General features: G+C 64.7%; 4 protein-coding genes across 5 annotated transcripts; all 4 read right to left on the bottom strand.

Moving 5' to 3' along the window:
• Nucleotide 1: 1 nt before the first annotated feature.
• On the bottom strand, nucleotides 2–7433 carry CHLRE_03g176400v5 (uncharacterized protein). Its single transcript, XM_043060966.1, has 8 exons — nucleotides 6282–7433; nucleotides 5334–5456; nucleotides 4826–5064; nucleotides 4346–4465; nucleotides 3833–4024; nucleotides 3517–3589; nucleotides 3118–3278; nucleotides 2–2882 (listed from the first exon to the last, which is right to left on the bottom strand). Exons 1-8 carry the CDS (start codon nucleotides 7138–7140, stop codon nucleotides 2325–2327), a joined length of 2325 nt encoding a protein of 774 aa, XP_042926095.1. The 5' UTR covers nucleotides 7141–7433; the 3' UTR covers nucleotides 2–2324.
• Nucleotides 7434–7881: 448 nt separating this feature from the next.
• On the bottom strand, nucleotides 7882–12423 carry CHLRE_03g176350v5 (uncharacterized protein). 2 transcript variants are annotated; one of them, XM_043060964.1, is made up of 12 exons: nucleotides 12168–12423; nucleotides 11837–11934; nucleotides 11764–11790; nucleotides 11365–11495; nucleotides 11043–11167; nucleotides 10604–10735; nucleotides 10211–10297; nucleotides 10038–10124; nucleotides 9737–9793; nucleotides 9373–9531; nucleotides 8908–9036; nucleotides 7882–8633 (listed from the first exon to the last, which is right to left on the bottom strand). In XM_043060964.1, exons 1-12 carry the CDS (start codon nucleotides 12306–12308, stop codon nucleotides 8466–8468), a joined length of 1341 nt encoding a protein of 446 aa, XP_042926093.1. In that variant the 5' UTR covers nucleotides 12309–12423; the 3' UTR covers nucleotides 7882–8465. The 2 variants fall into 2 exon arrangements, with proteins under 2 accessions (XP_042926093.1, XP_042926094.1); XM_043060965.1 differs by lacking the exon at nucleotides 11764–11790.
• A 240-nt stretch (nucleotides 12424–12663) lies between these two features.
• Nucleotides 12664–19053, bottom strand: CHLRE_03g176325v5 (uncharacterized protein). Its single transcript, XM_043060963.1, has 4 exons — nucleotides 16028–19053; nucleotides 15722–15819; nucleotides 15408–15464; nucleotides 12664–15183 (listed from the first exon to the last, which is right to left on the bottom strand). Exons 1-4 carry the CDS (start codon nucleotides 18555–18557, stop codon nucleotides 15046–15048), a joined length of 2823 nt encoding a protein of 940 aa, XP_042926092.1. The 5' UTR covers nucleotides 18558–19053; the 3' UTR covers nucleotides 12664–15045.
• A 48-nt stretch (nucleotides 19054–19101) lies between these two features.
• Nucleotides 19102–24223, bottom strand: CHLRE_03g176300v5 (uncharacterized protein). Its single transcript, XM_043060962.1, has 10 exons — nucleotides 23775–24223; nucleotides 23194–23602; nucleotides 22778–23040; nucleotides 22360–22479; nucleotides 21621–22219; nucleotides 20886–21412; nucleotides 20239–20380; nucleotides 19759–19863; nucleotides 19458–19549; nucleotides 19102–19213 (listed from the first exon to the last, which is right to left on the bottom strand). The coding sequence occupies exons 1-10, from the start codon at nucleotides 24069–24071 to the stop codon at nucleotides 19119–19121; spliced, it is 2649 nt and encodes an 882-aa protein (XP_042926091.1). The 5' UTR covers nucleotides 24072–24223; the 3' UTR covers nucleotides 19102–19118.
• Nucleotides 24224–24357: the final 134 nt, after the last annotated feature.

Below are 24357 nucleotides of genomic sequence, written 5' to 3'. Positions count from 1 at the left end.
GACCGGGGAACACTTGTCCACACCTCGACGCCTTTACCTCTTGCCACCCTCAACGTCCAACGGTACAGCGCCCACAAAAAGCGTTGCTCCTCGCGTCCGCTTGAAACAAAGCGTCTGTCCTCCAAAAGCGGATGCCACGTCACAGCCCACACCTTGGCCCACACACGTGGACGGCGCGACATGCTGTGAAGCGAAACGCGTGCGACCAAAGCGCCACCCGGCAGCAGATGGCACCACATAACACACACACGCACACACACCACACGCGCGCGCGCACACATACACACACACATGCACGCGACGCTACCGAGTGGAGGAAGCGGGGGCGGGGCGACCAACACACACACACACACACACACACACACACACACACACACACACACACACACACACACACACACACACACACACACACAGGCACATAGACAGGCAGCAGCCAGCGGGGCCTATGCGCCTTGCCACTGCCCCCCGCCCCCCTCCCCCAACACACACACACACACACACACACACACAGGCACATAGACAGGCAGCAGCCAGCGGGGCCTATGCGCCTTGCCACTGCCCCCCGCCCCCCTCCCCCAACACGCCAGCACTTCCATCATCACACGCACCACGGCCCACCTGTGTTGTGATCGCCAGCACATGGGGCCCGCTGCCGCGGTGGGCAGCCCCCATGGCTGGGATGGCGGGTTTGGGTTCACTCGGTTGGCTTGCTTCGGGTTCTGGAATGAACCACCAACACCCCCGCTTCGCTTTCCCCGCAAACCTGCAGTTCTGACGCCCTTGCTTCGACCTTGCCGCACACCACCCGTGTCCATCGTGCACCCTACGTCCGTGCGCCTTCTTGGCAATGCTCAATACCCCAGTTAGAATAAAAAAGCGCGGTCGACGCGCTGGCATAATGAGTCATGTGTGCAATGCAGGCCTCCCATCGGCAGAGCGGCGGTGCCCGGACAGCCGGGCTGGGGCGCTGGCGGCGTGGCGGCCCCACATACCCATACTGCCGATTGAAAAGATGCAGCCGGCGTTTCATGGGCGCTCTCGAAAACCCTCTGGGCCCCTGCCACCCTGCCCCCGCCGCTCGGACACGCAGCCTCCCACGTAGATGCATTTCGCTCTCGACACCATCGCGCTCGCGGACTCCATTCGCAGCGGCCAGCCCCTCCGCACCTCCGCATGCAGGACTCCCCATGCACGTGCACATTCCGTGACACCGCCGCCGCCGCAATACCTCCGAACTAGGACGCTGCGTGCCAAGCTCATCCCAGTGTTTGCAGCGACGACCGGTTCGTAACGGACGACCGTTTGCCGCACGACGCCGAGTCCGCACCGATCGCACCTCCGTCCCGTGAAGCCCGCCAACTGCACTGCTGCCATAAATAATTATCCCGTGAATCCCGCCATTTGTCGGCACAGCTACAGAGCCCGTGCGAATGCACGCAACGCAAACCATTCTTCTGCCCATGACGTCAACACAAACGCCACCACCACCCTAACGCCAGCAGACCCCATGCCTCCCGGGCCTCCGTTCCCATGCCTTCCTATGGCAGTGTGCCCGGCCGCACCGCTTCCTTCACCCCCACAACCCCCTGCCGCCTCCTCGCCCCCTCCCCCCTCTTACCAACCTTGCCGCACACCCTCTGTGCCCTTCAACCTCGCCACCCCAGCGCGCAGCACTCCGGACGCACACGGCTGCGGGTGCGACATGATCCCACATCCGTTCAAACCCGTGAGCTGTCCGCACACAAGCGGCCTTCCGTTTGCAGCCACAACTGTGTGCGACGTCACGTCATCAAGAGGCATCCACCCAAAAAAATCTTTAGCAGTTCTGCTTCTTGGCCGTAGTTCTGCACCACCTCGCGCCCTCGTTGAAACACGGGTGACTTAAAAACATGTGCGTGGCATAATGCGGCCCCACGGGACAGGCAGGCACATGCGTACGTAGCAAGCAATGCGCACGGCGCTGAGACAGTCGCAGTCGCAGTCGCAACCGTCTAAGCAGCAGGGCGCATTGTCTCGCCAGCAGTCCTCGTCCGCCGCGTCCACGCCCTTCCTTTTCACGCGCCTGCATGGATCTCGAACAGTTCTGTCCGCGACATTGCAAATGTGTGCGTGCACCCGCAACCCGCACTCCTAATCCGGCTCCCCTGCTCGAGCCGCACCGCATCGCCTCCTTGTATCGGCCGCATTCGCAGCCGGCCCTCGCAAGACGACCCAGACTGTCACGCAGATGCGGGCGGGGGATACGCATCCGTCCTGCTCCGCCGTCGAGCCAAATCACTGGCAGGCGGCAACCCGGGTACCATAGCGCGACAGCGGCCGCCCTATACCTGCACCTTGACGTCCTCCGCCCGCGCCGCCGCCGCCGCACGCGCCGCCGCCGCCGCCAGCAGCTCCGCCTCCTCGTCGGGCGGCAGCGGCGGCGGCGTCAGCATGGCGAAGGGCGCTGGCTCCTCATCCGGAGGGAGCGGCGGCGGCGTCAGCATCGACATCGCTGGCTCTTCGCCCGGCGGCAGCGGCGGCGGCGTCAGCATCGACATCGCCGGCTCTTCACCCGGCGGCAGCGGCGGCGGCGTCAGCATCGGCAGCTCGGGCTGGGGTGCCGGCGCCGCCGGCGCCGCCGCCGGAGGCTTTGGCGGCTTCGGCGGCGACCCCGCGCCGTTCGTTGGCGGTAGCGTCGGCGTCCTGCTGGCTGGTGAGGCTAGGCTGAGAGTGCTGGCGGCGCTGGCGGCGGCGGTGGAGCCGGCGCCGGGTGGCGACGCGGCGGGTGCGTTGCCCGAGGGCGGCGATAGGAGCGGCACGCGTGTCTCGCTGGCTCCGCCGTCAGTGGCGGGCGCCTCCAGCCGGATGAGGGCTTCCAGCTGAGTCAGCTGGTGGATCAGCTGCGAGAGGCACAGAGAGCGAGGGAGGGGATAAGACAGGGAAAGGAGAGCAAGGGAAAGGAGAAACACAGTTGTGTGAGTTCCCCCGCCCCCACCCCCTGAGACCCCCACACACCCCTGCATCGCCATGCCCAGTCCCCAGTCCCCAATCCCCAGTCCCCAATCCCTTTCCCCCTTCCGCCCCCCAGCTGCCGCTGCCGCCCCCGCCCCCTCCCCCCAGCCGCCGCCGCCGCACCTGCAGGAAGGTGGGCCTGGCGGCCGGGTTCCTGGCGATGCAGCTCTCCACCAGCTCCTGGATGCGCGCGTCGCTGTCGGGCGGCCACTCCAGACTGAGCTGTCCCGCCTGCACGCCCATTACGATCTGCGCCGCCTGCAGACCCGCGTACGGCTGCTGGCCTGTGGGTGTGGTCGTGTGGAGGGGGGTTTACAACGATGATTGATCAAGGAAGTGGTAGACGGTGCGGGACGGGGACGTTGGTGCTACCATTTCCAGGAGGACAGGAGTTGTGTGGCGGGCGCGGGCGCGGGCGAGGGTTCGAGGGGCTGGGTGTAAGAAGCGGAGAACTGGGAACAGCGGGACAGCATACACTCAGCACACACTCACACACACACACCCCACAAGTCGCGCACGCGCCTGTGTACATCTCCCACAGCAGCACTCCGAAGCTGAAGGTGTCGGAGCCCATGGTCAGGTGGCCCTCAAACGCCTGCAAGCACGTGCGTGCATGGGAGTGCGTGCGTGCGTTAGGGCAGCGCAAGCGGAGCAGACCAACCCTGTACATGCGACTGCTACCGGCGTTACACCGAGCACACGCAAGGAAAAGACCCCCGCAGGACTGCGGGCGCGATGGCCTGCAAATCCACCAAAATTTCTGCCCCGGTTGAGTCGGGATGCGAATAAACCAACCCCTTCCCGCCCTCCCCTCCACCTCCCCTCCCGCCCGCCTCACCTCGGGGGCCATGTACGACACGGTGCTCCAGCGCGTGACGCTGGTGTGGCTGGCCATGCAGTAGGTGGACAGCCCGAAGTCCGACACCTTGGCCGTGAAGCCGCGGCGGTCGGCGCGGCTGGACATGAGCAGCACGTTGCCGGGCTTGAGGTCGCCGTGCACCACCCGGCAGGCGTGCAGGTGGCTCATGCCCTGAGGGAGGGGCGGTTACATTCATGATTAATTAAGAAGTGAAGGCGTAGGCAGGTACAGTTGCAGAGTAGACGCGTTGGTACCGATGGGGGGAGGGGAAGAGGGGGGAGGGAGGGAGAGAAGGGAGGGACGGGGGGTGGGGTTTTAGGGGTGGGATAGAGGGGGGTGGAGAGGAAGAGGCGGGAGGGCCTGGGGAGGCGCAGGCCCAGAGCAGAGATTGGGAGAGACGCTGTGTGGACTGCGGCTGCTTGGGCTGTCGTACAGGCGCCGCGGACCTGCGACTACTCCCCGACACCGCACCGCCGCCGCCCCCCCGCCCACCTGCGCGATCTCTCGGGCCGTGCGCAGCAGCGCCCTCAGCGCGATCTTGTTGTTCCACTTGCTGCTGCTCTTGAACAGGCCCTTGGCGATGGCCTGGTGCAGCGAGCCGCGGTCGCAGTACTGCGGCAGGGCGGGGGGTTTACATTCATGACCAGTTAATTGGTGAGGAATTGGTAAACGGGGTGAGGAGGCGGGCGGCGGGGGGCGGAGGCGGGAGCGTCAGGGGATCGGAGGCGCATGAAGGAGGTAGGGGAAGGGAGCGGGAGGAGGGGAGGAGGCAACGCTTGCATGCCATGAGAGGGGCGGACGGGCGTTGGAGGAACAGTGGCAGTAGAGCGAGCGCGCAGCAGACGTAGGCTCCCGTGTCCGCACAAAGCTGCTCGCAGCACAGGGCTCGCCTGCCTCTCCATGCAACCCGCTCACACCATTACCCCTCCCCTCCCCCTCCCCTCCGTTCCCCCTCCCTGCCGCCTCCCGCACCTCCATGATCATCTGTGTGATGTAGTGCCCCGGCCGCGCACCGATGTGCGTGAGCACGTCCTTGAACTTCATGCTGGTGTTGACGCCGTAGGGCGAGCCGAAGCCCTCGCCGGAGCGGAACGAGTCCACCGGCAGCTCGCGGCTGGGGAAGTTTGTGTCGCCGTCGAACACGGAGCGCAGGAAGCCCTCGTCCAGAAGCGCCACACGGCTGGCGAAGGTCTGGACCACGTTGGGGTGGCCTGCAGTATGGGGTAGGGAGGTGGAGATGGGGGAGGTGGAGGTGGGGGAGGTGGAGGTGGGGGAGTTGGAGTTGGAGGTGGAGGGGAGCGGAGTGGAAGAGGTTGCCGGCAGATGCGCCAGGAATGTAGACCAGGGGAATGCGGCCCCTCACTGCCCCAGCCCGCCAGGCGGCCCCCCACCCGGGTCCCATGCCTCATCCGCTCCTCCCCATTGCCCACTGCCACTGCCCACCGCCCACACCGCCACCCCACACGATGACACGACCCACTGAGCATTTTGCTGAGCACCGCCTCGTGTGCGCTGGCGCCCGCGAAGTCCAGGTAGTCCGCCACCGTGAACTTGACGGCCACGTTGGCGCCCTGCCACACGCCCTTGTACACGGCGCCGTAGCCTGGAGGGCGAGGGGGGGTCGGGGATTATTGTTTGAGAAGTGAAGGCGCAGCCAGGTACAGTAGTATAGGGGGAGGGTTGGAGTCGTCATGCCCGTGAGTAGGACGCAGCGAGTGAGGAGGAGCGACTGTGGCTTGGTTGTGGTTGGTTGTGGTTTGTTGTGGTTGGTGGAGGTGAACAAACGCTGGTTGGAGTCGCCCTCGATCCCATGAACACTAGAAAAGCGGCAAATCCCGGGGTGGGGTTAGCTACCCGTGACAGGCCTGAAGGTGAATAGATAAGAATTCGAACCGTGGCAATACTGCTCCCCCAGCGCCCCGCCCCGCACTGGAGTGCAAGCCACGCACCATTAACTGCCGATCCCCCGGTCTAGGCCTCGGCCTCCCCCGCCCGGCCCCACCACCCGCCGTGCATGTGCCGCCGCCCAGCCCGCCACACCCACCCGGCCCCGGGGAGCCCCCGCCCAAGCTGACACGCCCCGCCCGCAAGCAACGCCTCCAGCCCCCGCCCATGCACTCGTCAGCCTGCCTGCCAGCCTGCCACACACCTAGCGCCCACCTTAGGCCGCAGTTCGCCAGACCCCCAGCCCCAGCCCCATCCCGCCTGCCCCTTGAAGCCACAGCTCCCTCCGTCCGCCCGGCTCCCCTCCCCCATCCTCAGCCGCCCCCCCTCCCCCCACTTCTCTGTACCAATCCCGCCCCCCCCCCCGCTGTGCCCGCTGTACCTCTGGACGTCGGCACTTCACTTCATATTTGATACACACCATCCCATGGATGGCTCCCCCCCCCCCCCCCGCCCCCCCCCCACGCCCGCCCCCCCCACGCACCTCCGTGTCCCACCCAGGACAGCTGCGCCACCTCCTTGGCCAGCAGCGCCGCCGCCATGCACTGGAAGCCGCTGGGCTGCACGCCGCCGCCGCCCGTGGCCGGGTTGGTGCCGCTGCCGTCCGCCGGCAGCTGGCCGCCGCCCAGCGTCATGAAGCTGCCGGCGTCGCTGCCCGGCATGCCCATGCCCATGCCCATGCCCGTGCCCATGCCCGTGCCGCCCGTGTGAATGGCGCTGGCGCCCAGGCCGGTGGTGCCCGCGGCCTGAGAAGGCCCGGCGGTGGTGGAGGAGCTGGCCGTGGCGGCGGCGCTGCCGGCTGGCGCCGGCACGGACGAGGTCGCGGAGGCGGCTGTGGCGGGCACGACGGTGGAGGCGGCGGAGGCGGCGGAGGCGGGGGCTGCGCCGGCTGCGCCGGCGCTGGGGCCGGCTGGCGCGGTCTCGAGGGAGACGGGCGGGGGCTGGAGCAGCGTGCCGCCCTCCGCTAGCGTGCGTGCGTCTGCAGCGTCTGCATCAGATGTGTTGGGTGCTGGCGATGGCGTGGCTGCAGGGGATGGGGTGGGTGCTGCTGCTGCTGCTACTGTTGTTGCTGCTGGTGCTGCGGGCGCTGCTGGCGCTGGAGGGCCGGGCCCGGGTCCTGGGGTGTCCCCTTCCGCTCGGCCAGCGCTACCTTCGGCTGGGGCTGGGGCGCCATTGTCACGAGCGCCGGTCGCGCCACTGCCTGACGCTAACCCGTCGGCCTTGTTTGCTCCTGTAGCAGCTCCCGCTTGAGAAGGCAAAGCTTGCTGCTTAGATTGAGGGCCGGGCGCTGGCGGGGCAACCGCCCCGCCAGAATCCTTCGGCCCGCTTAAGCAACCTCCCATGCTTGCCTCGAATGCAACTTCATATGCAGCCTAATGCCTCCTACAATCGGATCAGTCCGCTAACGACGAATTGTCGGTGAGGTCACCGCAATTCGCAGTTCTCGGCCGGCGCCAGGACGCTACCAATAATGCCACCGATGACGCTTAAGCCGCTAAATGAACCATTGCCAAGCAAGACCTTTTGCGGGAAGGGCTCGCAGCCGGGCTAGTGATTGACTCGTTCACAGGCGCTGGCTAAGCCTTGCATATATTGTTTGCCAGCAGTTAGTGATACACAAGGGTAAGTGTAGGGTGTAAAACTCCGCCCATGCACTCATGCGTGCTTGCAAGTGATTGCTGACCGCAGACCGACGAGCAGGCGGGCAGCGTGTGCCCAATCCCGGAGTGTCGCCCCCTCCTGCGGCCCCGAACAAAACTGTCGACACTCTCCAGCACGCCTTTGCGCAAATGTTCAGGAATGCAGGCTTCCACGCTGATGGCTAGCGCCTGCTTGACGCATTAGCGTTGGTCGGGAAGCTCCGCGAAACGGCGCAACCCCACGCTCTGTAGCAGGAAAGTCGGCAAAAGTCACACCTAGATGCCCCAGGGCGTGTTCCGCGGGTTATATACTTGTGTGTTGTAGAACTTCCGCGTTCCTCCCACACGCACATCACGGTCCGCCGCTCCGGCCTGTGACGTTAGCCGCGCCCATGCACGGCCTGCCACGCCTCCGCCTGCCTGGGCATGAAGCGGGGGAGCCGCCGCAACACAGGGTTACACAGCCTGCCACATGGGCACCGGCCTCGGATGTACTACGCGAGTACGGTACACATGCCCTCGGGGCTCGGGGCCTCGGGCCTCTGCCCACACGCACCCTACTCCTACTCAGTCTACTCCACGCAGTCTACACTCACTCCAGTCAGTGCAGGTAGCAACATCCTGCAGCATAACTGCATAAGCACACGCATATGTGCTCACGCCCGAGCACATCCACACAAACACACATGCTGTACACACACAAATGCACGTGTCGCGCACACACACACACACACACACACACACACACACACACACACAGCTCAGGCACGCCGCATTGGCACGGCGCGTAGGCCCCGGCACCCTCTCAAACACTCCCAGTCCTCCCTTGCCTTGTCGCCATTCCTCTCACCCACATCTCTCCATGCTTCTTTCTCTCCGGACTCCACAATCAACTGTAAATCTCTCGATAAGTATCTCAGCCCAACCTGCCTCCACCCCTCTCAATGACTCAATCCTCGCCCCTCATCCCTCACGCCACACCCCTCACCCCTCACGCCACACCCCTCATCCCACACAGCTCGCACCGCTCACAGCTCGGGCTGCGGCTCGCGACGGTGGATGAACAGCGAGCCCTTGGACCCCCGTGTGATGCGTGTGTCCTCGTCCAAGTACAGCCAGTCGATGAAGCCGGGCGTACTGCCCTTGGAGCCGCGCACCGGCGAGGGCACCGGGATGCGCAGCGGCCCCACGTACAGCTGCGTGGATGTGTGAATGTGTGTGCGTGTATGGGTTGTGGTTAGTGGAAAGAAGTTGGTTCAGACATGTGATGGAACAAACGTTCGCAGCCGCCGCATTGGCATCGGCGGTTCAGCGCGACGGCGCCCTGGCGTGACCGTACAGCAGCAGCAACCTGCACACACACACACACACACACACACACACACACACACACACACACACACACACACACACACACACACACACACACACAGCCAGTCAGCCAGCAGCCAGCGGCACCCTGTCGCTCACCGCCGCGTCGGTGATGTCCACGCCGGTGCGTGTGTCGCTAGCGGCCTCCACACCGGCGTTGGCGCGCACCTCGCCCCAGCCGCCCAGCTTGACGATGTTGGCGGCGGTGCCGGCCTCGGCATCAATCACCTGTGCGAGCACGAGACACGTGGACGGCGTTTGTCAGAAACATTACAAAATCTGCGGGTTGAGCAGGGTGTCGTGCAGGATGCCCCGCACACAGAAGCGATTGCGTGCATGTGGCACCATCAGCCGCTCCGCCGGCCCTCCTCCAGTCAGCCGCTCTTATTCGCTGCCGGTCCCGGCACCCTGGCCGCTGCTCCTTCCGGCCCCACCCACTGACGGGGCGGGCTACACGCACTCACGGGGCACACACGCACAAATACAAACACATACTCTTTGCCTTGTGCTCCCTACCACACACTGGTCGCGTTGCGTTTTCGTTGCCAGCAAACGCGCGCATACCTGGAAGCTCTCCGCCTGCTTGCTGCCCCACTTCTGCAGTGCCGACGCGCTCTCCGCCTGTTGGCTCCACACCAGCCGCCAGTTGCCGCTGGCCAGGGGGCTGCGCGCGGGCGCCGGGGTGGGGCAGTCCTGCTCCAGCAGGGACACCAGAGACATCACCTGGAGAGGCGGGAGGTGGGAGGTAGGGATGGCAGGTGCAAGGTGGGAGATGGGTGGGAGGTAGGGGTGGGAGGTGGGTGGCTGTGGCCTGCGGCTGTATCCCGGGGCGCCCACGGCCGTGGGGTTATGTGGCATCTTGCGGCGGCACGCAACACTACCGGTCGTGCAGCATCCCTGCTCCCTCTCCCCCCCGCCATCTCCCCACCATCTCGTCATCGGCGGCGGCAATTGCGTCCATCAACCGCTGCTTGATGGGCACGTCCTGTGGAGGTGGGGGGAGGGGCGTGTGTGAGTGAGGGTGGGCATGTATGAGGGCGGCGTGACATGGGTAGAGCGGTGCGGAGTAGTGGCGAGGCTAGGCGGCGCTGCCGAGCGCTGCCGAGCGCCGCCGAGCGCCGCCGCATGGTGGTAGGACAGGCCCTTCAGGTGGCCCCTCGCCCCTCGCCCCTCGCCCCTCGAGCTAAGACCAGCGTCATCCCTGCCGCCTCCCCCGCGGCGCTGCCCACCTTGGCCAGCACGAACAGTGTGCCCTTGTTGCCGCGGCTGAGGCGGAACGTGGAGTCAGAGTTCATGTACGTCACGTCGATCCAGCCCTGCGTGTCCAAGGGCAGCAAACAAGCAGGGCAGTGTAAGCGTGTGTGTATACGTGTACGGGGCGGCACAGGGCCGCACAACCCACCTTGCGCTCGTCACCCAGGATGCGGAAGGGCACGGGGTAGGGGATGGTGAAGGGCAGGAAGCGGAAGTTGAAGGCGGCGCGGTCAAACTGCGGAATGGGAAGGGGCGGATGTAGGAGGAGTTTGTGAGAGAGAGGCAGAGCGCGAGAAAGCCCCTGTAAAGGGGCAGCAGGCTGCATACCGGTATGTTTGTGTGTGTAAAAGCTGCTCCCTCGGTCCCTCACTGCCTCCCTACAGCCCCTCTCCTCTCTCCTTTCTCCCTTCTGCGCCAGACCCGAAAAACCCACATGTGGCTTCTGGTTTGTCTCACGCCTCGAACCCGCCATGCATCACTCCCCAAGGTTCGGGTATTCGTTGGGCTCGGGCCCGTTATCCCGCCCCCCCCCCCACCCCACCTGGAAGTCAATGCGCATGTTGGGCCGAGCGGCGGGGTAGTTGTTGGACTTGCCAAACAGCGGCAGACCCTCACCCTGCCGCGGCGTGAAGCCAGGCAGCGGTCGGCCGTCCGTGCTGGCTTGGGCCTCCACCTGTGTACGCATACGTACGTGTGTGCGCGTGTGTGTGCATGTTAGGAAAGCACAAGGGAAAGGGTCGACACTGTGCATTAGAATGTAAAAGCAAACGTGTGTGGGGGGGGGGTCTCGGTAAAGCGGGGATTCGAAGCGAGTGACCTGCACCCCCTACCCTGCGCACCCCGCGCTCTCCTTCGCCCTTTTGCGCATGCATCTCCTGATCTGCTGCTTATAGTAATTTATGATGGGATGGTGCAAACAACTCCCCCCAAACACACGCACATACACACGTACACATATACACACACACGCGCACACGCACCTTGAGAAATCCCAGCGCCCCAAACTCCACCACATTGTTCACACGCGGCCCGCCCTCCTGGCCGTCCTCGCCGCCGCCCTCCTGCGTCAACAACACCTCCTGGAAGATGCTGAACGAGTCCACACCTGCGTGGCAGACCCACACGTCAGTTACGCACACGTGGGGCGTAGGCGCACGTACGGCACACGTACGGCACACGTACGGCAGCACAGGCAATACCCTGTGGGGGCATGCACGGGCGCCAGCACCATTAGGCTGCGGCCGTGATCCATCCGAGGCCCTGGCCTTGCACCTGGCCCGCCTGCTGCCCAGTACTGCTCACCCGTGAAGGTGCGCTGGATGGGCGAGGCGGACCCGGGGCGGGAGGTGTAGAGCAGGCGCCAGCGGCCGTCCAGCGCGGGCAGGGTGGTGGGGTCGGCCACACCGCCGTCCGCCTCAAGAGCCTCCACCGCACTGAATACACGGGTTGAGTGTGTGTGCGACTGACTGTCGGTGCTGTGTGTATGCGTGTGTGAGTGTGTGCGCGCGCGCAAGTATGTATGGGTGCGGGCACAGGGTGCGTGTGTGCGTGTGTGTATGCGCAAGTGCGTTCAGGCAAGCGCAAGTCCGGCAAGCGCCTAGTTGCAGGTAGCAAGGCGTCTGGGGCAAGGCGGCACCCCTCCTCCGCCTCCACTTCCCTTCTCCGTCTTACCCCGTCGCCCCCCGCCCGCCCCGCGCCCACCTGTTGAGCTGCTCCAGCTGCTCCTCGCTCAGACCCTCCTTACCCCGTCGCCCCCCGCCCGCCCCGCGCCCACCTGTTGAGCTGCTCCAGCTGCTCCTCGCTCAGACCCTCCTTGCCGCGGCCGCGAGCGCTCGCCAGCGCTGACAGCACCGCCTGCTCGGCCAGCGCTCGCTGCAAGTGGAGGGAAGGGACGGGCTGTTGGCAGGCAAGGGAGGGCTGGCGGGGTCCGATAATTTAGTCCACTGGGTTGGCGCGCGTACCAAGCCAAGCATGCAAATTTCATGCCGTTGTGATGATAGGCGCCGTGGCGATGGTGCCACCGACTGGGAGTGGGAAAGGAAATCGGCGAAGGCCGTTCGCTTGCACCTGCTTTGTGTGGTCGTGCGAGCCGCTTTGTAACTCACTTCACGCACAGATAATTGCTTCGCGCCAGCCTTTACAGCCGGCGCCCGCGCTGTGGCCGCGCGCGCGAGGACCACTCGAAATTGCCTCCCAGGCCGCGAGCCAGAGGCAATCGGCGTTTTGAGTTGACCGCGCATTGCCATTTTATGTGCTGGGTCTTAGCGGCTTGGTAAAAGTGACCACTGCAACAGTGCAAGCCCACACACCAACTGAACTTCAGGCAAGCAGGCGTTTTGCTCAGGCCTTGCAATGTATCGGTGTATTCGTCAAGAATGTAAGCAAAGTTTGCTACGGCAAGGCTGAATCTATTCATCACCACCCGTTGAGCGGTCTGCATGTTGCCCCAACGCCCCCACGGGTTCCCATCCCGACTGCCGTGCTCCGCCCCCCCCCCCCGCCCTCGCCCCCCCGTGCGCTATGGTGTCTGTGAGCGTCTTGTACCCGCAGCCCTGGCCTTCTTTATCACGTGCTCCAAGTGCTCCTTCTTTTGCAGCGGTAACGGCACTGCCCTTACAACCACAAGCGCTCACACGCAATACTCGCCCGCACTACTCGCGCGCAGCACTGAACGGTAACTAGGCGTCAGAGCCATATCCACATCCACACAACTACTACGGCCACCTACAACGCACGACACAACCGTGCCGGACGGTGTGCCGATTCCCCACAGCAGCAGCTGCCCAGCAGCAGCTGCTGACACCGGGGATAGCACGGGCCCTCAGCTGACAGCCTGGCCGTCAGCAGGCTCCTGGGCGAGGGCAGTTGGCGGCCCAACAGCCGTCTGGCTGCCCACAACCTGATCCAGACCTCACACAAATATTACCAACAAAGGCCAAACACCGCACGCACAGGAGCAGCCTGAGAAGATGCGCCACGCGCTCACCCTCCGCGCCCCCGCCACATTCCGTCTGCCCACCTGGTGCTGGATGACTTGCAGGTTGAGAGGTTGAACGGCTCCAATCCTTCCTTCGGGTACGCGCAGTCCATGTACCGTACTCCACAGCATCCGTTGAGCAAATATAGGTTGGAACAATTCGAAAATTAGGCAAAGCGCTAGCGGCTAACCCTTTGCGCTATTTGCCTCGCCCCATACGTGTGCCCACCGCACAGACGTGTGTCCAGCCCTCTGGGTTCCTGCGGCCGCAGGTCCGACACACGCCCGGTTGGCAACCCCCGCAGCGCCTTCCTCCATCATACATACCCAATCCCTTGCTCTTTCCCCTGCACGTCTAGAGCTGCAGCGTAGCAACACGGTATTCGATACCTTGTTGTTATTCAGGATTAAAATCCCCAAAAGCAGTTGGTAGCAGCACACAGGCACTGAAACCCTCCGCCGGCAGTGAAACTGGCACGGCACGCACATCACCCGTATCCTCCACGCACTGACCCGTAGATCCCTTTTAACACCAGCGTGTTATTATCTCCCCCAGCACACAACTCATGCAGTTGGTTGCAAAATGCATCTTTGAGCGTATTGGTCATCAGGATTAACAAGCCTGCCTTGCAAGCTGCTTACGAGGTAAGCGGCATTTTAAGTTGATGAATGATGGCTTAAAAAGAAACAACCCAGCGTCCGCGCAGCGTCCGCGCCCTCGGACGTATTGATACGCCAAGCGGCCACATGCTCCGAGCGGCGATCATGCACGTCCCAGTCCGAAAATATCGCCAGTGGTCTCACCGGCGCAGAAATCACCGAGGCGGCCTTGTGACACGCACACCGAAAGGCGCCGTTTCCCATCTTCGTGTTTACTAACACCGAAAGGCGCACACAAGAGCCCACCGCAACAAGCACGCGGCACACGCACCAGTTCCATAGCAAACGCGCAGAGCAGGGAAGTGAACGAACACGCGTGTGTCCGGAACACAGCACTCACACGGCACCCCCGTGACGCTAGCTTTGGAAGGGCAAGTCTCAGCCCCGGACAGTATCCAAGCATAGATACTAACATTACTAAGCAATACACCCTAAGCAAAATGCACAAACAACTACGGCAGCCAAGCGCTACAGCCTGAAGCCGCACAGGGTCCCGGTAGCATGGCCGCGACCACTCCGCCGCTCCTCTACACACGGAGGCAACACTCGTTGAACAAGCTCGCATTGTGGCCGCCCGGACCCCGGGTGCCAACTGTGCGCGCATCCTGTCACCACTATCCCCACAATACCCAGATCTTCCGCCGGCGCCACAAGGAGCTCTGTTGCGGAGGTGCTTCCCCGGGGCTTACAGAAATACTTGGGCTATTGACCAGCCCTGCTCTATGAATCACCAAAACTTTAGCACACGGCCGCAGCAGCACGCGGCTTTTCCTTATTTAGCTCAGCCCACTTTTCCCTTGCCCTGATTGTTATCATGAGTCCTTGCAATTAGATAAATGCGACTTGCCCTTTCTGGTGAGGCCACTCGGAACATGCCCCGTAATGGTGGGGCCTGCCGCAGCACAGCTGTCACCTCAAGTATGCACACATGCTTATCTGATGCGGCGTGTCAGCAAAAAGTGCGACCGCGCGCCGTTCAATATCCTATCCGGCCGGCTGGAGGAAGAACCCCATTGATCACACCCGCCGCTTGTCCCGCCGAAAGCATGCGTTCGAAGATGAATAGTCTGCAACGGCTGCAATTGTAATCATTCCAAACAAAGAATGCCCCAGCTGACGTTCGAGGTTGCGCGACTTGCCGCATTGGTACAGCAGGGGTCTGCACGTTCCCATCCGTACACAATGGCTTTCCCACATCACCACGAACCCGCCTCTACAACCGGCGTCATCGTTCGTTCCGGAAATCGTCGACGCTGCAAACAGTGCTACGACCCCTGCCCCCGCCGCCGCCACCGCTGCCGCACCTGCAGCTGCTTATGACAGCCCTAGCGCTGCTGTTGCTGCTGTTACTGTTGCTGTTGCTGCTCCGCCAGCAGGCCCGCACGTTGCTGCTTCTGTTGTTCGTGCAGCTTGATGCGGTTTTGTAGCTCCGCAATAATTTGCTCCTGCTCCTCCACCTTGGACTGCAGTGCCGCAATCGCCTCCTGCGGACAGCCGCCCAAAGACACAGCAACATGAGTCGGATAAGGATACAATATGTTTGCGTTATGGGCGTGGCCACGCACTCAGCGACCTGAAACTGCAAGTAACGCACACATCATGTAGAAAAGAAAGCACACAGCTTGCAAGCAGCTGGCACGCATTTACAGACGCATGCAAACATGTTTAGATCACGGTAGATCAGGCACACATGCACACACGCACCTACCCTCTGGCGACTGCGGAAGCGCTGCTGCGCCACGCGGTTGCGGGCGCGGCAGTCTTCCTGCACACATGCAAACACACACGCGCGCACACACACACGAGCGACCCCACACGCCTTATTGCGTGTCTGTCCTTCCTAGTGGATTAGAACTTTGACACGCCTTATTGCGTGTCTGTCCTTCCTAGTGGATTAGAACTTTGCCAGCAGCTTTGAAGCTTTGCGCAATGCCCGGTGTTCACTAAACTGCAGTCTCTTCATAGGCACTGGAACCCCTCTGACAGCACAGCACAGCACAGCACGCCGCCCCGGAAACGTGCCTTGGCTTCCGTGTGCGCCTGGGCCAGACTGCTCTCCACCGTCACCACGAGCTCCCGAAGCTGCTCCTTGGGCAGCTGCACCTTGCCCGCGGCGGCGTCTGCATACGGCAGCAGCAGGGCAGGGCAGGCATGAGAAGTAAACTGTGAGGTCACCGCCGGTTAATAAGGCTGCCGCTGGGTTGCATAGCACGACCCGTCGAGCGCCGAGCAGGCCGTACATCCGCGGCACGCGGCCTGGCCATGCAAACCATACGCCATACATAATGTTTGCAAAAGACGCGCGCGTTTGTCCACCATTTCACTCACTCTTTGCGAGGTCGGCGATAGGCCCCAGCTTGGCGAACACCTTGGGCACGCGGCCCGGCCGGCGCTTGAAGCGCGCAGCCAGCAGCGTGTTCAGCTCGACGTCGTCGTCGCCCTCACCACCATTGCCCTTGCCGGCCGTCAAGTCCGCAACCAGCCCTTCGGCCTTCACGAGCCCCTCATCAGCTTTGACGCCCAAGGCTGCGGCGGCGCCACGGGCCCAGCCCACAACGCCAGAGCCGCCGGCCGCGTCCCCCTCCAGCTTGACTACAGCAGCTGGCAGTGCGGCGGCAGCGGCGGCGGCGGCAACGAAGCCCAACTGGCAGCCGTTGGCACCCCTGCTGCCACTGCCCCTGCCGCTGCCGCTTCCACTCGAGAGGGCTGGCGCCGGCGCGGTGCTGCCGCCTGCGGCTGCGGCAGCTGAGGCGGCGGGCTTGGCTGCAGCGGCAGCAAGCGCCGTGCCTGGCAGGCAGCCGCTGTCGGGGCGAGGAGACAGCAGTGGCGGCAGCGCCACCGCCTGTGCCGCGCCCCGTAAGCAGGTGCGGGCACGTGTGGCGCGACCACCGAAGTCAACATCCATAGCGTCAACGCCCCCGGCCGCCGCGGCCGCATCGGCAAGGTTGCTATTATTGTCATCACGGCTGGGCGCCGCGTTGGAAAGGCCTTGGTAAGCTGCTGCGAAGGCTACCGGCGCGGTCGCAGGTCCGCTGCTACTGCCGCGCGCGATGCGGCGCTCAGCGAATGGCGGCGAGGCTGCGGCAGCGGGCGCCACCGCTGTGGTAAATTTTGGAGAAATGAAGGCGGCGTGGGAGCCACTCGGTGCAAGAATTGAGGGCACGTCCCCCAAGTCGCGTGTGACGGGTGCAACAGGCGCGCCACCAGCGCCGGCCAGGGTCACGCTTGCCATGTTAGGCCCGACAACCCCGCCTCCGCCGGCACCCGCCGCCGCGCCCGCGCCGCCGGCGTGCTCCGTGTCGAGCACCAACATGCCGCCGCCGCCGGCATTACAGCTGCCCACATCGGCGGCGCCGCCGGCGTCGGAGCTGCCGCCGCCGACCTCCGCGATCAGCGCACAAAGCGTCGCGGGCGCCAGTGTTGGCTCATCCAGCGTCGCACCACCCGCCGTCAGGTCAACATCGTCATTGTCGGCATCTGCCCACGTCGCATGCGACGCCGATGCGACGCACGGCTGAGCCTGCGCCGCCGCGCGAGGGCTCCACACCGGCAGGGGCATGTCGGGCGCGGAGGCGGGGCGAGTGCCGGGGCCCGAGCCGCCGCCGCCGCCGCCGCCGCCGCTGCCGCCGCCGCCAGACAGCGCGAGGCGCGTGATGTCAAACTGCAGCGTCAGCGCGCCGGCGCTGTTGGGGCCCGCGCCGCCACCGCCAGCAAAGGTACCGCTGGCCGGCCCCAGCAGTGACGACAGGTTGCTGCTGTTGCTGTTGTAAGTGGCGGTGCCGTCATCGGCCGCAGGGCTCATCCAAGACCAGCCGCTGCTGCATACGCCGCCCGAAGCGACCGCGTTGGTGGCGGCGCCGGCACCAGCCGCGGCGGACTGCATCCCGGCCAGCGCCAGCACGCCGCCAAAGCAGTCGTCGACGGCGCCCGAGGCGGACCGGCGCGCCCGCTGCTGCTGCTGCTGCTGCTGTTGTTCCTGTCGATGGTTCCCTGGGTGATGCTGCTGTTGCAGCGGCAGCTGGGTGAGTGCGGAGCGCAGGTTGGCCGCTGCCTGCTGCATCTGCCGCTGCTGCCTCTGCAGCGCCGCCGCCGCCTCCTGCTCGTGCTCTCGGAACAACTCCTCCACCATCTCGTCTGTGTTCACGTCTCCGGGCGGCGCGAGCGTGGTGGCGGTGGTGGTGATGGTGAAGGGCAGGGCGCCCGTTGATGAGCAGGCGGAGGAGACGTTGGCTGCCGCGACTGCGGTGTTGACACGAAACCAGGCCATTGGCGCCGCGCGGGTGCCGGCTGCTGCAAGAATAACGTTTCTGCCTGCGCCGCTGCCGCTGTGCACATTGGCACTCGCAGCCAGGAAGCAGCGTTCCTCTGAAGTAGCGGGGGAGCCGGGCTCGCCTTGAAACACGAATTGGTGTGTGTGGAGTGGCTGGGGTTGGCTCCGGGAGCCGGCGGGGGCAGCAGCGGAAACAGCCGCGCCAGAGCGCGGCGGCAACGGCGCGCTGGGGGCGCCCGCCGGGCCGTCAAGCAGCCACGATTGCGGAGGCAGGTCACTACTGGCCGCACGTTGGCTGGTGGACAATCCCAGCAGTCCCGGCAGCTGAGGCGAGGGTTTTGTCTTCTGGGCATTGTAGTGCCGAATATGGGCGAATGACGATGGGCCCGAGCGATCACAGCCAGGCAAGGCTACATTTGATTCGGATGCCACCAGTAGAAACGCAGCTGGCGAGGAAACGTGCCGGATGAGCGGCGATGAGAGTGCTGGCAGCACGTGGAAACTCTCGCACCCAGCGCTATCTACCCGGTCCATGAGTCGACCAAGCTTGCTTCCATGTGTCGACATATCCAGCCCCTCTTGGGCCATCGTTATGTGGGGAATCAGAAAGTACTGCGCCACGCACCGTCCTTGATTCACCAGCTATTGCCGCAGCATACTATGTAGCTGACAGGTCTTAGTGCGAGTACACCAGCAAGCTTAGCACAACTGAGGAGAAACGCGGTGTGCCGGGACTCGACTTGCAACGCCTTCAACAGCTGCCGACGGTATGGGTGTAAAACCTCACCTACTAAAGCAGGGTGAGACTAGAAGTCAGAGCGTTGAGTTTGGGTGCGTCTCATCCGATGTGAGACTCGCTAGCAGACAGCTTGACAGTGTCGATGCAAATGAGTTTTCTTTGATCAAGCGTTGATGTCTACGAACAAATGCCGTCAGACAGGGCACGCCCCAGTTTGCATCTTCGTACCTCGCGCTTTTTTACGGCCCGCAATGCCAAAAACTCGATTGCTCGCGACTGACATATTCGCGCGATAAGCTGCGAGCCAGGCCGTCGCTGTGCTCCCAGCTCCCCCCTTGCGCCGCTTGGCCAAGCATTGGTGACCGTACGCCACAAGGTGCTGCGAGGCGAGGAGGGGGGGGGCGTAGCCATCATGGGCATTGCCTGTCCTCAGCAGGCCGATACGGCAGCCCCAGCGCTCGAAACAAGTCCGCCTCGTCCTCAATTCCCTCCACCGGTTTCAGGGCTGCGGAGGCCGGAGGGTGGGCAAGGAAGGGCAGCCGCAGGGGAGGAGGAGTCAAACAAGATGGGCTACACCACCAGCCGCTGCAGCTGCAGTGATCAACCGCCACCACCACCACCACTAGCTACCATAGCCAATGCCCCACAGCCACCGGCCCGACCTCTTGCCCTGTGCCATCAAGCCGGCCAGACTTGTGCGCATTGGCGGCGTGGTCCCCACCCCATGCCCCGCCTTGCAACCCACTCACTCCGGCGGTCATACAACGCGTGGTTGCTGCGATGTAGGCCGCGGCTGTTGGCCCACTGGCCCAGGAAGCGCAGGAACTGGGTCGAGCCAGACCTGCGCCACAGGGGGCGGCGGGAGGGCCGAGAGGTGTGCCATGTGGCTTGTCGCAAACTCGCAGATCTGCGTTGGGAACGCGCGCTGGCGCCTAACCGCCTCCTCTGGCAAAACGACCACGCGCCCGCTCCGCCCCTTGCTGACTGGCTGGGTGCACGGCGGGGTGGCATCACCCAGTCGGGCGCCCGTGCCACGCCCGCGGCACCCACCAGCCCACGAGCGCGTGCGGCAGCCAGGGCCGCAGCACGCAGATGACGTCCAGTCGCTTGAGGGCGCCGGCGGCGGTGCGGAACACGCCGAACACGTGGTCAAGCCTGGAGGCAGGGTTGCGGTGATGGCTGCAGTGTCGGTTGCTGTGGTGGTGGTGGTGGTGGTGGTGGTGGTGGTGGTGGTGGTTGCATCGTTGGTTGTGATGGTTGCAATGTTGGTGAAAGGGGGTGGTGGCATGCGCAAGGGGGGAGAGGGAACAGGTAGGCAGGTGGCACCGTCTGGGGAGAGACAGACTCAGGACTCAGGAGGTGGTTCGAGCGGCGTCTCCTGGGATCGAGCGGCGGCAGGCAGGCGCCATTGTCGGTGCAAGGGCGAGGATGGGCGGGCTACTGAGCTACCACAAACCGCCCGCTACCAGTGTGTGCGTGAGGCCCAGCCCCAAGGCCCAACCCGCGTGACCCCCAAGTCACGACACGCACCCGTCGTTGATGCTGCGCGGGTTGGCCACGGCGTCATCCGACATGCGGCTGCGTGCTAGGTCCGCCTGCAGCCTGGCCTGCACGCCCGCCATGGCGCGCACCTGCACCCGTGTCAGGTTGCCCTCGCGCGGCAGCATCCGGCCTGCGATTGTACGGCGAGTGCGGGGCAACGCGCGTTGAGGGTGCAGAAGAGTGCAGGGTTGGGCGTGTAGCGCTGTGATGCCACGGGTATCGTCCTCAAAACGTGACGTTCCGTAGTAACAGTAAGCCGGGGCTTGGCGGAATTCTATAAGCATTGTCCGTCTTACGCCACGATGCATGGCGTACACAGCTCGCAACGTCGACTTACCTTTGAGTTAGAGCAGTCATCACTTCCTTACAACTGTAATGCCGTTGCTATCTGAGTAACAAGCCCGCCGCTTTACGCACCCCGCCAGTTACCATTATTACGCTTTGCTTAACAGCACCCTCCCAGCGGGTTCGCTTTATTATTGCGACATAAAAGGGTTCTGCGCCAGCCTCCCAGCTCCCTCCCCCCGCCCCAATGCCGTTTCATTCATTTCCGCTTTATGTATACACATACCTACGTTATGGTATACACATGCCCCCGTTCGGTCTCCCAGCCGAGCAGCCGGAGCGCCACGCACCTGATGCGATCAGGTGCCCCAGGGTCGCCTCGAACAGCTGAGACATCTGCTCCGCACTGGCCACCGCCGGGTGGCACACCATAAGGTCCAGGTCGTGCGAGGGCCGCCCGCGCCGCCCGCCGCCCACACAGTGCACCTGCCAGCCCGTGGGCCCCACACTCACACCCGGCGCCGTCACGCGCACGCCGCCCCCCACCGCCGCCACCTGTGCGCCCGCGGCGCCCGCAGCACTTGTCGCTGCTCCGTCGGCGGCGGCGCCAGCAGCGGCGGCTTGCGCCCCCGCTCCCGCATCAGCGGCGGCCTTGCGCAGGTGGCGCGGCGAGGCCGCCGCCACCAGGGCCTCGTGCACCGCCGCCACCATCTCCGCCGCCTCCGCCGCCGTCACGTCCGTGGTGAGGTCGGACCAGTGCCGCAGCGCAAACTGCAGTCCGGCGGGCGGCCGGCCGCCGGGCAGGCCGCCGCCACCGGCACCCGGCGCCAGCCGCCGCGCCGCCTCCGCCAAGGAGCGAATGCCGGCGTCATACCATCTGGTTGGGGGGGATTACAATCATGATTAGCTAAAGAAATGGTAGACTGTAGGCAATCTTTGGGGGAGCGGTCAATGCAGGCAGGGACGTGGTGAGAAGGGAGCGGCACAGGGGGGGAGGGGGTTATAACGGGACTCTGCGACCTGTGCCGGCCACCATACCAGCGGCAGCAGCAGCAGCGGCGGTTGGCACCTGTGCGGGCACTTACATCTTGGCAAGTGAGGGCCCCACGCCCGGCAGCTTGGTGAGCGCCCGCCTCGTGGCCGCGCCCGCCGTGTGCGGCCGCACGCCGCAGCGACTGCTGGCGACGGGCAGGTCCCGGCGAAAGCATTCCAGTCGGTCACACGTGGCACCAGCCATGGCGGCCGCCGCAGCCGCTGCGGCGGTTGCTGCGGCGGTTGCTGCTGCTGTTGCAGCTGTCGTTACTGGAGTGGCTGCTGGCAAGGCGGGAGCAGTAGCGCCGGGCGCGCCGCGCGGCGGCGTCGCAGCGGGCACTGCTGCTGCCTCCGCCGCTCCCGGTGCTTGCGCACACTGCGCCTGCTGTCCCGCGCGTTCCCGTTCCCGTTCAGGCGCAGGCACACCCGGTGGCGAGGACGGCGTGTAGGGTGTCGCCGGCGTGCACGGCACCGGCGGCCCGCCGGCCGCCGCCGCGGCGGCGGCGCCTGTGGCGGCCAGCTGTCGGATGGCGGCGGCGCAGGCGGCATCCACGAAGGGCAGCAGCTGCGTGACCCGCTGCTCGCTGAGGTCGGGGGTGACGCGGAAAGCGCACGCCTGCACCGAGGCGGCGGCGCGGGCGTAGGCGAGCGCCTGTGGCGGATGCGGACGACGTCAGAATTTGCTAGACATAGAAAGGGAGTGCGGGGCGATGGGGTAAGGCCCCATGTCTGCATGCCGGTGTCTCCGTGTCCGTCCCTTCATTTCTCAACCCCGGTGTCACCATGGCTCACCCGCACGCCGACTTCGTCGTCCTTGGCCTGCACCGCCCGCTCATACGCCTTGAGTTCTCGCAGTCCCGCAGTGATGTGCGCGTTGCCGATGGCGGCGCAGCGTGCGTCGTTGAAGCGCGCCTACAGGCAGTGGCAGTCGCACACCACCACACATGCATGGAGCGTATGAAAGCAGCTGCAGCACTGCGGACACATAACATGTGAGAGGTAGCGTGTGCCGGCGCCGCACAAGGAATCGCTTGGGTGTGCAATGCACGCAGGGCACAGCAGCGAGGCGGCATGCAGACGGACCCCATGAGTTCTACCAGTACGGCGCTACATGGCTCTGCCCTTGGCTGAGCTTGGCTGCGCTTGACTGCACCCAACGACGACACAAGGCAAGGAATGCGGCACAGGTCGCACCCTCCCCTGTTCGCACCTGCATGATGACGCCGACCTCGTCCAGGCCATCCAGCTCCTGCGACCACCAGCCCAGCCACCGCTCAAAGCGCCCCTCAGCCCCACGAGGCGCCAGCGGCCCCGCCCCGGACGCCGCGAGCGGAGCTGCAGACGCAACGCCCGTGACGCCGGCCGCGGCGCCGGTCGTGGCAGTGGCAGTGGCAGCGGCGGTGCAGTTGGCAGCGGCGGTTGGGGCGGTGGCCGCTGGGCGTGCATCTGCTGGAGCAACGCCGGCGCCGAGTCCTGTTTGGAGGCCGGGCAAATGGCTACTGACTGCTTATTTATAGAGGTCCATGGATTAAGCAGCAGGCTCCTGCGTCCTGACTTTCGAGAGCCGGATGGCCAAAGCAACTCCATCCAAGCCACAGACACAGCCCCCGACCCTGCGCAACGCACCCGTGGCAGCCGCCGGCGCGCCGACCCTTGCTATCGCCGCCACCCTCGCAACCGCCGTCGCAGCCGCCGCTGGTGCCGTTGCGTGTTGCAGATTCCGCAGCACAAAGCCGGCAGTGGGCGGAAGCTGGCGGCTGCTGATGAGCTGAGTCAGCCATGCCTCATCTAGCAGCACACAGCTCGGGCCCCACGCCTCCAGAGCCGGCCCCAGCCGCCGCCGCGCCGCCGCCGCCGCTGCCGCTGAGGCCAGGGTGGCGCCGCCCAGCACCAGGTGGGTGACTGGGGGGTGGATGGGAGCTGCGGCGGGAGCAGAAGGTTTGGCAGCGCCGTCGCGGCCGACGTGTGCGATGGCGCCGGTGCCGGCTGGCGCCGCCCGCTGCTGCTGTTGCAGGTACTGCTCGGCAGAGCCCGCCTGGGTTGGGCAAGGATATTGGGCGCTGAATCAGCGGTACATGAGAATGACTTCAGAGTGCTCAGGCCGGACACACGGTATGAAGGCGTGCCACCGCCCTGCGTGGGTCCCTACTGCGGCACAGGTCCTTTTGTGGTGCCGTCCCAGGTCAGCCCCTTGCCCTTGCACGCACCGCCACGACAACGAAGCTGCCGCCGCTCTTCTGCGCAACATTTTGAGCCAGGCTCCGCCGCGCGTTGTGTCCCCGCACAGAAGAATCGACCAGCACCACAGCCGCGGTTGGGGTGACGGCACAGGCGGCTGCACCTGTTCCCACCACCTGGCCGTGCACGGCGGTCGCTGTTTCGCCGACTTTGACGGGACGCGAGTCTTGCAGTGCAACACCAGCTTTGCCTGAGCGGCTGCCGACAAGAGAGGGCTTGGGACGCTTCGCCTGGGGCTCGCCACCTACGACATTCTCTTGTCTCATCGTGTCTGTCGGTATACAAGCTATAGCGCGGTGACCAACGCTAGTATTGATATGCTGCTGATATTATATGCATCTGTAGACGCAACGAGCGGTGATGCGATGAACTCAGTTTGAAATTGACATCAAAGTTGTGCTTGTTACACAGGCGCTTTTAACTTTCTAGCTCTAGTGCGCCATATGCAGCGTTTCTGTGGCGTGCTGACGCGCTGCGCTTCGGGGGCCTCCGTTGGGGGTGCACACTGTGCGCTGCGCAGGCCCCCCCATGTAACCTTACGCTTCCCTGTCA

Source organism: Chlamydomonas reinhardtii, chromosome 3 (genome assembly GCF_000002595.2).
Source record: "Chlamydomonas reinhardtii strain CC-503 cw92 mt+ chromosome 3, whole genome shotgun sequence".
Classification (NCBI taxonomy): domain Eukaryota; kingdom Viridiplantae; phylum Chlorophyta; class Chlorophyceae; order Chlamydomonadales; family Chlamydomonadaceae; genus Chlamydomonas; species Chlamydomonas reinhardtii.
The sequence above is the reverse complement of the archived record's forward strand: the minus strand, read 5'-3'. Positions and strand labels throughout refer to the sequence as shown.

Excerpts from the sequence above, each read along its gene's own strand:
- CHLRE_03g176400v5 (XM_043060966.1), bottom strand. The coding sequence starts at position 7,140 with ATGGGAGGTTGCTTAAGCGGGCCGAAGGATTCTGGCGGGGCGGTTGCC. Across the intron at positions 5,065-5,333 it reads GGTGCTCAGCAAAATGCTCA|GCCACCCCAACGTGGTCCAG; the intron begins GTGGGTCGTGTC and ends CCCATACTGCAG. Across the intron at positions 2,883-3,117 it reads CCAGGCCCACCTTCCTGCAG|CTGATCCACCAGCTGACTCA; the intron begins GTGCGGCGGCGG and ends TGCCTCTCGCAG.
- CHLRE_03g176325v5 (XM_043060963.1), bottom strand. The coding sequence starts at position 18,557 with ATGGCCCAAGAGGGGCTGGATATGTCGACACATGGAAGCAAGCTTGGT. Across the intron at positions 15,465-15,721 it reads AGGCGCACACGGAAGCCAAG|GAAGACTGCCGCGCCCGCAA; the intron begins GCACGTTTCCGG and ends GCATGTGTGCAG. Across the intron at positions 15,184-15,407 it reads GCTTCCGCAGTCGCCAGAGG|GAGGCGATTGCGGCACTGCA; the intron begins GTAGGTGCGTGT and ends GGCTGTCCGCAG.
- CHLRE_03g176300v5 (XM_043060962.1), bottom strand. The coding sequence starts at position 24,071 with ATGAGACAAGAGAATGTCGTAGGTGGCGAGCCCCAGGCGAAGCGTCCC. Across the intron at positions 22,220-22,359 it reads ACGACGAAGTCGGCGTGCGG|GCGCTCGCCTACGCCCGCGC; the intron begins GTGAGCCATGGT and ends CATCCGCCACAG. Across the intron at positions 21,413-21,620 it reads GGGCCCTCACTTGCCAAGAT|ATGGTATGACGCCGGCATTC; the intron begins GTAAGTGCCCGC and ends CCCCCCAACCAG.
- CHLRE_03g176350v5 (XM_043060964.1), bottom strand. The coding sequence starts at position 12,308 with ATGGCAATGCGCGGTCAACTCAAAACGCCGATTGCCTCTGGCTCGCGG. Across the intron at positions 11,168-11,364 it reads CATCCAGCGCACCTTCACGG|GTGTGGACTCGTTCAGCATC; the intron begins GTGAGCAGTACT and ends TCTGCCACGCAG. Across the intron at positions 10,298-10,603 it reads ACATGCGCATTGACTTCCAG|TTTGACCGCGCCGCCTTCAA; the intron begins GTGGGGTGGGGG and ends CCCATTCCGCAG.